Source organism: Numida meleagris, chromosome 6 (genome assembly GCF_002078875.1).
Source record: "Numida meleagris isolate 19003 breed g44 Domestic line chromosome 6, NumMel1.0, whole genome shotgun sequence".
In the NCBI taxonomy this organism is placed as follows: domain Eukaryota; kingdom Metazoa; phylum Chordata; class Aves; order Galliformes; family Numididae; genus Numida; species Numida meleagris.
Window position 1 is genome coordinate 46,700,102 of NC_034414.1, and position 12,587 is coordinate 46,712,688.

The 12,587-nt window shown below is 36.1% G+C and overlaps 1 protein-coding gene across 17 annotated transcripts in view; it reads left to right on the forward strand.

The window, feature by feature from the left end:
- UNC79 (unc-79 homolog, NALCN channel complex subunit) overlaps nucleotides 1–12,587 on the forward strand; it is a 94,977-nt gene that overhangs the window by 66,916 nt on the left and 15,474 nt on the right. For 11 of the 17 annotated variants that reach the window (XM_021402239.1, XM_021402242.1, XM_021402243.1 and 8 more), the window contains 5 exons: nucleotides 729–902; nucleotides 2,426–2,494; nucleotides 3,079–3,189; nucleotides 7,394–7,498; nucleotides 11,363–11,440. In XM_021402239.1, coding sequence (XP_021257914.1) covers nucleotides 729–902; nucleotides 2,426–2,494; nucleotides 3,079–3,189; nucleotides 7,394–7,498; nucleotides 11,363–11,440 — 537 coding nt within the window. Of the gene's footprint in view, nucleotides 1–728; nucleotides 903–2,425; nucleotides 2,495–3,078; nucleotides 3,190–5,264; nucleotides 5,431–6,335; nucleotides 6,510–7,393; nucleotides 7,499–11,362; nucleotides 11,441–12,587 lie in introns of those variants that run through there. The other 6 variants (XM_021402251.1, XM_021402254.1, XM_021402241.1 and 3 more) reach the window with 6 other exon arrangements.

The following is a 12,587-nucleotide window of genomic DNA, read 5'->3' on the forward strand; positions in this document are numbered from 1 at the left end:
TTTTTTTTTTCTTCTTTTCCACAGATCAGCTCCTGGAGCTGTCCTATTCCTTAGCAGCTTAGGCTATATTTATCCTCCTATATTGGCCTTCTCATCTGTATCTGTTGGCACTTTCTCTAAATGATCCAAAGATCTATTGCCTGCTTTTCACCAACTACCTTCTGTGCTCTTGGCTTGTTTCTGTTTTAACTTTTATCATCCCACTAGTACTAGTCACTTCCATGTATTCTCCTGTTCTTCCAAGAACATGGCAATTCCTTCACACAAAGATTTTGACAGAACTTTAAAAGTATTTACATCTTTCCAGGCCTGTCCTTAGTACACAAGCCAAAAAATTGTGCATTGCCTACTGAACATTAGTGTCTTCTTTAAAATTTGCCCGAGGAAAATATGGACAAACTACTGGTTAATAAGAGTTGTGCTTTCTTTTTACTGCCATGACAATATAAGCAGCGTATATGTTACGACCTTGAGCATAAAATTTTGTTTCAAAGTTCAGCACCTTACACTTTTGACACTGAAATCTCTTGATCAGTACTTTAGGAGATGAATTAGACTTAACTATCATATACTCAGGTCAAATTCCTTAGACAACATTTTATCATTAGTACTATACAAGATGTAAGTAATATTTAATATGAAAAATTAACCTCTGAAATTCCAAATATTGTTTAAGTGGCCATGTTTCCATATTTACATTTGTTTATAGTTGTCATTTTGTTTCCCAGGGTTTAAATAACAAAAAGAATTTACCAGCAGGGGGTGCGATGCTACGCTGTTTGGATAATATTGCCACCTTTATGGAAGCCTTGCCAATGGATTCACCCAGCAACCTTTGGACTACAATTAGTAATCAGTTTCAGACCTTCCTTACCAAACTCCCCTGTGTTTTGCCACTTAAGGTATGATATAGACATTTGAAATGAGCATAACTACCATTGGTTAGGATGTACAGAAACAGTGGAAGAGCTGTGGGTGAGAGCCAGAGTACAGGTGGTTGTGAATGTTTTCCAATGATGCAACTAATGTTTACAGAGGACTAGATTTATTATACGTCAATTTATCTCTTTAGTAATATTTTTCCATAGGTAACAATAACAACTCTGACCAGAGAGCACTCTTTCACTCTTTGTTAGATATTTTTTCACTCTTCACTTTCCATGCCCTGACTTTGTCAGATTAGATTACTGCATTTGGGAGAATCAGTGTTTTGGCATCTGTCTGGTTTTAACTGTTAAAACCAACTAAACATCACAAGAAGAGCAGCACCACCTAACTAATTTGCTAAAAATACACAATAATCAGACAGGCAGAGTAAAATGTGAGACTACTGGAACTATTCCCATTAGTAACCGGGCCCAACTTGTTTGTTTGACCAGGTTATTGTTCTGGCTATATATGGAAATTGAATGTATATGGAAACTGAATCTAGAAGTTTTGGGCTCTTATTTTTGAGTGCTCAAAACAGAGAAGCCTTATTTCCTACTGTGTACATTTCCTGATAGTTTTTCAGTTAACACAGTAAAAACTTTTCTGATTCTTCCCAGTAAACATGGGATTCTGATACTTTTATTCTGACTTCATTTCCCACAGCATGAATGAGCCAAGCAGTAATTTCTTCTGTGCAAAGGCATATTGATCAATGTGAGCTGAAGGATCCAACATCTATCTTTGTGACTTATCTTTTAAATTGTGTCACCCTCAAGCTATATGAAACATTAAATTCCTTGGTGCTGTCCATTTAGATGGAGTGTTTACTATGATTTCCCTTTTATTCATGGGAATTATCATTAGTGATACATGTAAAACAATCACCTGTTCCTTCCTCTGGGATCATAAATGACTCTTTGCTCTTCTAGATGTTTGCACCCGGGGCAAGGAGAGACAAAGAACAGATCATTGGAAGTCCCATTCACTGTTGCAACCTGTGTGATTTACACAGAAGAAAAATCAATTACACCTCAGTGAACACATTTAGTGGGGCCTCTGGAGCAGCCGTTGCCAGAGCTTATTCTAATGTCATGGGGTGCAGCCCTACCTTGATGTACAGGGAAATGTCATAGTCCAGGATAATCACAAAAGTGAGGTAGACGGTGCTAATTCACTCAGTTTTTAAGTCCATTTTCATTACAGTGGGAATGTATTTCTAGGAGATTTTTGTAATACAAGAGGTAAAGGTAACTTTTCTAAACCAGCCCTTTTGTGAAATGTTCTTATCTTGAGACCCATGCTGTAGTATGTTACCATTGAGGGGATATGATTATGTGTTCAGAAACAAGTAAACTGAGGCCAAGTAACTAAAAATCAGTCATCAGGGATCATTTCTCAGACTTCACCTATAACTTATTAATAGCTGTCACCTCTAAAAGCAAGAGATGTACACAGAAAGGTACTAATCTTTTTTTCCCTCTGAATATGTCCACAGTGTTCTTTAGATTCTAGTTTAAGAATAATGATTTGCTTGCTGAAGATACCTACTACTAGTGCCACCAGGGTAAGTTTCAAGAAGACACCAATCTGTTGCCTCATGTTCAACCAACCTGCATTATTCTACAAATGTGTTTTTATCCACTAGCTAGGAAAATATTATACATAAACATAAAATTGTGCGATGTGATACTCTGTGGAGAATGGTAAGAGCTTTGGAATCTACGTTACAGTAAAGTTTGGGTGGGATTGCAATCCTGTGTGGGTGTGTGTATCTTAAAGATTTTATATTCTCCACTAGAAAAAAGATAATGACGAACTTCCTCAGAGGCCTATTCTGCAGTTCTCACACTAGTACAATTCCTCTGAGATCAGTAAGATTCTTCTGCATAAGCACTATTGAGTCTCTGATGTTTCATAAACACTGTGTTAGGGATGAAACTTTAAAATTCTTTTTCTTCTAATTTGTTGTACAAGCATGAAGTCGTTTGGAAGATAGAATAGTCATTTGACTGAAGCAGTGTAAATCACAGCAAAATCATTTCTGATTTAACAGTAATGATGGTGTTCCATTCAGATGTTTCTGAGTTGGAATGCCTTTTGTTTTGCTGAGCAACCAGTTGATGATATCCCTAAATCATGTCATTGCAGAGCCTTCTGGAGCCTTTTTCAAAATTACTAAGTTTTGTCATTCAGAATGCTGTCTTCACTCTGGCCTACCTGGTGGAACTGTGTGGTTTGTGCTACCGAGCCTTCACTAAGGTAACAATGAGACTATATCTTCCATTAGGGACCACTGAAAATAGGACAAAAGTCCTAGACAAAGTCCTACTGCCATCAAATAGGATCTTTGTAAAAAAAGATTAAATCAGTGTCAAGTTTCGGACACGTCAACAGTTTTAATGTAGTTTGGCTAATCAAGTAGTGATGATGATTTAGTGCCTATTAATAATACTGAATTTCACATTCCCAGTATAGATACAAATAAAGGGAACCCGCTGAAAGCATTGCTCAGAAAAATGTTTTGATATGATTTCATGACTTTTGAAAATCTTTCCCTTTTAGGAACATTGTGAATGTTCTCCTGCAATTTTTATCCACAAAATGCTTAATTTAGTGGAACTCCATAATACGTTATCCAAGTTATTGCATGCCATGGTTTTACATTGGAAATAACAAATTAATGACTGCATTTAGAGAAAACAATCTAGTTGCACTGTCTGTGTTTCTCTACAGTGGACATTCTGTAACCAATAAGTGCTGCTTGTGATAGAATACCATGTAGAAGCAAATTGCAGAAGGAAAATAATTTGTGAGCATTACAACTATTCAGAATTAACTGTTAGATTTTACTGGCTCAAACAAAACTCACAGCACAACTTTCAGCTACACTGTGAAGGAATTTTGTCTTTTCAAGCAGTATACCACTCTAATGTGTACTTCATAGAGAGCTATGAAGCTTTTGGAGCTTTTAATCATTAGCAGTTTCTTAATACCTTGTGGCAGGAATATCTATCTTTGTGTCTGAAGACTCGCTTCAGTCTGATATATTTCCTTGTCTGAGTTTCTGTTCCAGCTACTTGATATTTTTCAATGCCTTTGAAACTCTCAGTTGAGAGTAGCATCTCTTTTTTAGATTGTTATCATCTTATCTTCAGCTCTCCTTTCAAGTCTCTTAAGGATACTTTTTGGCTTTCTTATCTCCTACAACTACTGAAGCTTCAGTCTAAACTTAGTGTTTTACTAACATACTGTTGTTACTAATATACTGTTAAGTAAATGCAGTATTCCACTGAATTGCACACAGTAACGTTTTGCTATTGAAATTTTGGAAGAACACTGAAATGGTATATCCTCAGTTTTTTCATTTACTGCAGTAGCAACAGAGGCAAGTATAAAGACTTTTTGCTTTGTCCTGGATTGTTTGGAGAGATATCATATTACTCTATTAAACCAAATTTTCAGTTCTTTTTACTTACTTTGGACTTTGAGGTACTGTTTGAAACAAATTTTGGTAGTTTCACATTCTAAACATTTGCCTTTGAAAAGCGATAATTCCAAGTTTGCAAGGCATTTGTTTTATAGGGATGCATAGATATTTGAGAGGGTAGCTTTGGCTGAACAGAAACTAAAGGGGTTGCCTTCTTGATTCTTTTGTGCCATGTTTACACGTGTGATTGCTCTGGGCTTTATTTTCATGGGAATAATATGACTTCACACTGCTGTGGCAGAATCTGAACTTCTTATACATATTTATCAGTAGCAGAATGATAGGAATGAGGAGACTTCAGTAGGAAGAGTGCTCTGGGCCATTGACTTCAGTGTCATCACTTCTGATTAACAGCAGGAAGTAAGAGGTCAGATGTCTAAAAACATTTTACTTGATTTTTCTTCATCTGTCTGTGCTTAAAAAACAGGAAGAGTTTTGACAGGTAAGATTAGTTTGAGAAAGTTAGCTCGCTGTTGTATCTTCCTTAAGGCCAAGGAAAGCTGGGATTCATGAGGCCTACGTTTCTTTCCCAGTGTTCTGACAAAGCAATTTATGATGGCCCAGTAACATTCTGTGTAGCTTAGGTGTTAGTTTCTAACATGGCTGAATGCTTTTGACAAGCATTCTACCTCTCTTCCAGCATGTGCAGATGACTGTATTGGATTGCTGATAGGAAATTCTGTCCATTGTGTTGGGGCATGTAATTATTAACTGCATTGTGTATGTTTCTCAGGTCTATGAAAGCATATGAAGAGTCATTGTTTGGGGAATAGACATTCCAGCAGGTTGTTAGTGTCCTCTTGGACCTTGGGTATTATGTACCATTCTTGTTCTCCATTCCCAATAGGGATATAACGGAACTGGAGAAAGTTCAGATAAAAGTAACAAGAATGATCAAGTTGTGGAGTGTGCTCCATACAAAGAGCAACTAAGTCAGGCTCTTCAATTTGACAAAGCAACAACTGATGGGAAGGTGACAGAGGTTTGGAAAGTCACAAGTGAACCAGACTGAAGTGAGTAATCTCATGCCATCCCAGTACAAGAACATATTAAGTAGGAACTAGTGTCAAAGCAAGCAAAAATAAGTGGTTCTCCAAACAATGACTCCTTGCCAAATAATGCTGGTTCTGAAAATTGATGTGGGCACAAGTGATCAGCGGACACGCTTGTGGAAGAGATATCTGAGAGTTAAAAATCATACAGAAGCCACACTGACCTCAGATGTTCCCTGAGTAGAAAATAGTCGGTGGCTATGAGAGTGATAGCGGGAATTATATATGCTTGCCCTGCTTTTATTCTTCCCTTGGCATCTGCTTATGGCATTGTTGGAACTAAGTTACTGAGGACATTGTATGATAAGAGAACCATTCATGCATATAGGATATGTGACTTGTTTCCTCAAGACATTGTTTCATAATACAGCTCAGCTGATCTGTGTTTGCTAATCCTGTAAAGGAGTGAAATTAAAAAAAAAGTTTTTGAAGCCTCAGCTTTTTGTAAGTTTAGCTGCCTAGACTGCTGCAGTGTGGGGCTCATTCCATCAGCTAAATGTACAATCTGAAAACGTGTTATAAGATCATGTGCTCCATGTAATTGAAAATCAAAATTCTGCTTGTATTGGGCAAAACAGGTACTTGAAGTCAGGTCTTTCATTCACAGACTGGCATCATAATCTCCACAACAGACATACCATTCTGCTGTTTTAGTGCCTTTATCCAACTCAAAGGCTGATATTTAAAATCTGTTTTCATTAAAAGACATGTGGATGTTGTGGGAGGCACTTGCTTGGCTGTGTGTTACCCAAATACAGCGTGGTGACATCACCTTTCTGAGGAACAGTGGTGACAGGCTTCTCGGTCTGTGCTAATCAAAACTCAGTCTTCCAGCTACTCATATCCTCCATCTCCTTTCATTTTAGTTGCATTTTCTACTGCATGCAGCTGGAAATGAGCTGCAAACTGACTTCACATATTAAACCTTACAATCCTTCTTTGAGGAAGAAAAAAGCGTTATTCCATTTTGCAGATGTCACAGAGGAGCTGAGACCCTGACTAAATGAAAAGTTAAAAGTTTAACTTACTCAAGTGAGCAGGCAAGTGCTTGAGATTTACAAGACAAAAGATAATAAACTTTAAATCATAAACATATTTTGGAAGACACATTCTTTATTAGAAAACATTTTTTCTTCTCTAATGTTCGTTTGAAAAATAGCTCAATGTAAGTCTCTCTGCTGATCAAAGTTCTTGAGTTGTGGAGGTCACTAGCAGGCTATGGATTTGTTTCACATTTTTATCTTATCTTCTGAAGTCAGAGAATGTCAAAGTAAGATATGTAACAAGCTCCTCTTATCTCATGAACCGCCTTGCTGTTTCAGCTCTACAGCTCTATTCTTAGGCTTCTGTGTTCTAATTTCCATTGGCTGATTTTTCACCATGTGTTTTAAAATGTTTCTGTTGTAGCAGCTGTAGCCAAAATGGTTTTTATTGTGTAAGTGGAAAAATACTGCTAGTCTAATGAATGAAAATCAATGTTAAAGCTGTCTTACTGCTGACACCCTTATTTTAAGGGGAATGACAGCAAAAATATATATGGTAAAATCTAGACCACTTTTGGCAAGTTTAATGAGAGAATAATGCTAAAGACTATTGCCAGTTTGTTTTCCTGTGTCAGTCCTTACTACTTTCCTTTTTCTATCTATATGGAAGTAAGCAGTGACAACTACCCTGCATGCCTTTGCTATATAACTGTCTTATAAAATCTGTCATGTATGAAATAAAATCTTGCATAGTAAAAATCATTCTCATTGATGTCTGTTCTATCTGATCTTTAGAATTTCAAAACTGTGGAATTTTGTAAGGCAGTAACAAAAAGTACACTTCTGTAAATTTTGTATTTTTGAATTTAGATAAAAAGTATTGTTTACTAGTGGGTGCCAGTGAATTTCAGAACATTCATAACACTGTTCTTCTTTTGCAGGAAAGGGACAAATTCTACTTGACACGCAGTGTCATATTGGAGTTATTGCAGGCACTGAAGTTAAAGTCACCATTACCAGACATGAATCTATTGCTGCTGGTGCAGGTACAGGAGATCTACCTCATGTTATTCTCATCTGGACTGTATCTCAGCCTAAATTCAACAAAAAGGATTTACAAGTCCAACATGGTTACTGAAAGTACCAGCAATGTCAGGGGAAGCGTTTTTTTGAAAAGCTTACATTTCAGGCTCTGGCAGTTAGTTTTTAAAATTTTTAATCTTAGACTTATTTTGAGTCCCAACCGAGACCAATTCCAATAACTCAACCACTAACTGCTCTCTGTCTTTGCGGTGCAGAGATGCAGCTTGATACCACGTGCATCTGTGTTTGTTGGCTTGACTGACTTCTAGATTACAGAAAAAGTCAAACTTTTTTGCACTGCTCTATTATATAGCTTTCTCCTATGGCTGCCCTGGAGGATGACAAAGTACCTTAATTTCTGTAGTCTAATCAGTCCTGAATTTGCCATTTAGGACTGCGAACATACCCCTTCAGTCTTGGCAGTAGAATTTAACTGATAAACACTTGTCCTTCACATTGAGAGAATCACCTGATAGAGTCATCAAAGAAAACTCTCTCCTGTATGCTGGAAGTAAAGAGAAAATGATAATTAACAGTACTTTCCTCCTAGCATTGTTCCTATATGCTATATATGCTTTAGGACACATTCATACCTTCCACGACAGCAGCCAGTGTGATTGTAAGGGTCTTGCATAGCATTTCAGAGGCCAGTGATGTAAGTCATATTTCTTGATATTCAAAGCTTCTGCTTTTGTCTAGTCAGAGATAAAGAACAGGGGTTGTATTCAGACCTACTGACAGTGCAAATTGGCAACCCTCAGTAGTATGTGGTCTAGTATCACCTTGAATTTAAATACCACAGTAGCCACTTAGTACATCTTAAGCACTATTGTAATCTAAGAAACCTGATAGTAAAAACAAATATATCTATGTGAATTTTCTTTGGTGTTGTTAATAGAATGGAAGGCTCAGTGTACAGCTTTACCACACAAAGGCCATACAACATCCATTTAAACTGTATGGTTTCAAGTCCATAAAACTGTACCAAAGCTAATACAGCACCAAAGGAAAATGGTTTTCATTTGCAAGACAGTCCCTTCTCCATGAACTTGTTAGCCTCCATACAAGGTTCTATACAGACAGTGCATACAAAACACTGACATTCAATCAAAATGTTCAAAATAAAGGAGCTAAAAGCATTTTATTTTAATGATAGAACAGTTGTGGGCTGTCTGACAAAGGAGTTTCTAGGAATGTATGTTTGTCACCCACATTTATTCCAGACTATATGGTGCCATCAGTGTAACTGGTGACATCTGTGCTAAAATGTGTGCAACTATACCCCACTTTACAAAGAAAGTGAATTTTAACCAGATCATCCAAATCCCGGATAGGTATCCTGGATGTTAAAGGTGAAAAAAGTCTGTCTTCTCAATTTGCCCTAGCAAATTAAAGCCATAATCTACATGCTGCAGTTCCATGGGTTTCCATAGGAACTGCTTCTTCACCCAGTGTTTTCTTTCCCAGTACTTTCCTCCTGCTCACATTTCATCAATGTATGTCTTCAGGATTTCCACTGACTTCAAATTATATTAGTCTCATTAGAATTTGCTTGCTTAGTCATCCCCTAAAGATCGGTATACTTGACTTGTTTTGTTTAGGTAACTCCGATTTCTGTCCAGATCTTCAACTACTGTAAATTCAGTGGTTCCAATTTTTGTCCTTGTGAAGATCTTTTCTGCTAATTACTGACTGGAACAATTTAAAGTTACATACATAATACATTGTTAGGAATATATATTTTTACAGCTCTGATTATAAGTGGAGTATAATATAGATAATTATATTATATACTTAGTTCGCGTCATTCAGAAGACATTCCCGCTTAAACGTTATGATCCATCCGTATCTTATCAGACAATGTTAAGAAGAAATATGGTATTATTTGCCCATTCTTCATCTTTTTTTGCAGCAAGGAGATACTTTATTTCCTTTACCTTTACATATGGCTGAGGCTGAATTTCCTGCCAGTGACATTTTAATGCCTTACAGTATTTAATAGAGGAAGACAACGTAAATGACAGTTAATTGGACTGGAAATTAAAGAAATTTTCATTTTGCATCTGTTTTCCCCATCTTCTCTTAACTGAATTGTGAATTTAGGAAGGATCCTTGCACCTGGCAGTCAGATGTTGAGAAATATAAGCTAAACATGGTCCAATTGCTCATTAAAATTGTAATGGATTTTGTCAGCTGTTTTTCACAAATAAATCAATATTTTGGTTAATCCAAACTGCACTGTGCAATAGATATAGGAAGCTTACAGGAGACCAGTGGAGGTAGCTTTGATTGCTGCTGCTGCAACAGTTTTGCTCCTTTTGATACAGGGAACATCAAGCGAAAATCTGTCACCTGTTCACTTAAGTTCACTTAATTAACGGGTCTTCTGTTAAAACAGAAGTGGAGTGTCCTGTTTGCTGCTTTAGCTAAGACAAAGTCTGGATCAACATAGCCCATAAACCTAAGGCTTTCTTTTCCTTTTTGTGTAATGATTAGAGCTCTGACAAGAAGAGCACCAGGCCACTTATCAACTGAAATATGAGTCAGATTCTTGTTTTTTTCTGTGTGGCTTATTCTGGTGTAAAATAATTTCTAAGCAAAAGAAGAGTCAACTGGATCCAGGCCTATGTCTGATAATGCCTAATTAGGTTATTAACCTAAACTCAGATATATCTTTCTATTATTTACCCCAAGGAAGAGATTGTTGGTCAAGTCATAAGTCTGACATGTTTCCAAGTCTTTGGTAGGCAGTCCAAATTCAGATTAAATCACTGAAAGGTACAGCCTGTGGAACTGCAAGAATAAATGTTTTGGAAATATTTTCAAGAATAGTTTCAGTCACTGAAAGCATGCTAACACATAGGCATTAGATGACTAAAGAATATTGTGTAGTCAATATCTATCTCACTTTGTAAAGGTACCACAGTATTCATTGTTAAGAAAGAAAATTAAGACTTGTACCTTAGCTTGCTGGTTCTTCTTTTCTGTCTGCTCTTTGTTAGAAAGCTTCTTTGTATCATGATAGACAGAAATTACCCAAGAGCAAATAGAGTTTAATACAAGTTTTCTGCAAAAGCAAATCATCTGTATGTTGTCAAATGCATTATTGAAACATAAAGATTAAATAACAGTATTAGTGGATCTAATATATGAGTGATATGGATGGCGGAGATTTTGGGGCAAGGGATTTGAAAGTTTAAAAAAAAAAAAAAAAGATAAAGAAAGGAAGGGAAAGAAAACCATAATAAAGCCAAGTAGAGGTAGTCTAATATAACAGAATGATAATGACCATGTCTCAGAAACAGCCTGTATTTTTATTTTTTGGCCTTTATTATGCAAAAGTTATCTTATACTTTACCAGTGTATTCTCAATTTGAAAATTGTTCATATAGTTCATTATTGTAGAACTTCAGTGAAAGCATTTTAGTATCATAGTAAAGAACATGGCATGCTGCCTTATTTTCCCCTATCTTGTTTAAATCTGGGATGAAATGAGTATTTCATATATCTAGGGAATGGCTAAGATACCTATTTATACTTATAAAGGGAAATTTTATTTATTATATAATAGTCTTCAAATTAATTCTGCCCAGCATATATGTGTTAACGAAAAACATTAAAGTCAAAATTTTTTCATTAAAATCACTCATTTATAATGGTGAGCAAACTAAATTGGTTATAAAGGAAGAGAGCTCTACAGGCATTGACTACAAATATAAGCAAGAAGAGGTCTGAAATGATCTTAATAAAGCCATGAATAACTTGTTTGTGTCATCAGGTTCCTCCAAATATAATTCAAAAATAACTCATCTTTAATTTCTTCTTAGTTTGTTTGTGCAGATGCTGGAACTAAACTAGCTGAATCAACAATCTTGCATAAACAGATGATTGCCTCTCTGCCTGGAGTAAGTATTGAATCAAAATCCATCTCTGAGTTTTGGCTTTCAAAAAGTATGTCTTATTAGCTCATTATGATTCATCTGAATGCTCTTTCCTTTTCATTTCTTCTGTGGTTGGCAAGGTATGTTGCATTCAGTACCTGCTAGGCTTCTTCCTTTTTATTTATGTTGAAAAGTTTTGGGCTTGATGCTGCTTCCCTTACTCTCACTAATAATATTTAGTCACATGTCTGACTTTAGCTGGAGCCTGTGCTCAAGAAGATCTTTAATAATGCCTTTGCTTTCCTCCCAGCAGAATGTTTTAATTTACATTTGGTTTAAATAGATAGGCTGACATTGCTATAAAAAGATATAATAGGAAAGTGATCATTTCAGAAAAAAATTTAAGAAACCAGGTAGCTTGCTGCTTGAATGAAAGAGAAACTCAGAGGGAAGTCTTTTGAAATGGAACATTATTATTCAGAGGTCTGGGTATAATGTCTTTTATAATTCTGTTTTTCAATACTCCACATAAACTAGATGGAGGATATGCTGACAGGGCTGCCAGTGACCATTTTTTACTGTTTGTTACTCTGTCATGGGAGCTGACAGGCATAGCATTTGAAAAACCGGAAAGTGGTATTAATTCAACACTGAGTAGATTGATATTAACTTAGGAAAATGAGGATCATCCACATGAATTGCTTAAAAATAGAATGCTAACTGTTTTTCAAATTTCAGGCCCTAAAACTCAATTATGGCTTAATAATTTTGTGGTCAAAACTAAATCTGATTCATTTGTGTACTCAGCTTCTGTGTTTCAAAGCACAGGTGATTAAATAGAGGTAAAAGAAGAATATTTCCCCCCTCTATAAACATTTTGCAATATATTGTCCTGAGCCTATGACTTGGGGTACAACAGGTTTTTTTTGCCACTGTAAGAAGAAAGATACCAAATTTAATAATTTCATCCTATATCCTCTAAAGTCACTTGGACCCTACAATTGAGGCATTTATAAAGACTTGATTTTGAGGAATGCTGAACATTTGTAGTTCCCCTTGAATTCAGCTAGAATCATCTTCACCTCTGATAATTAAAATATAAACATTATATGATACCTTGTGGGTCAGCCATATCATCTTCTGAAAGCTTTTCTCCAGAGTTCTCGGTTTG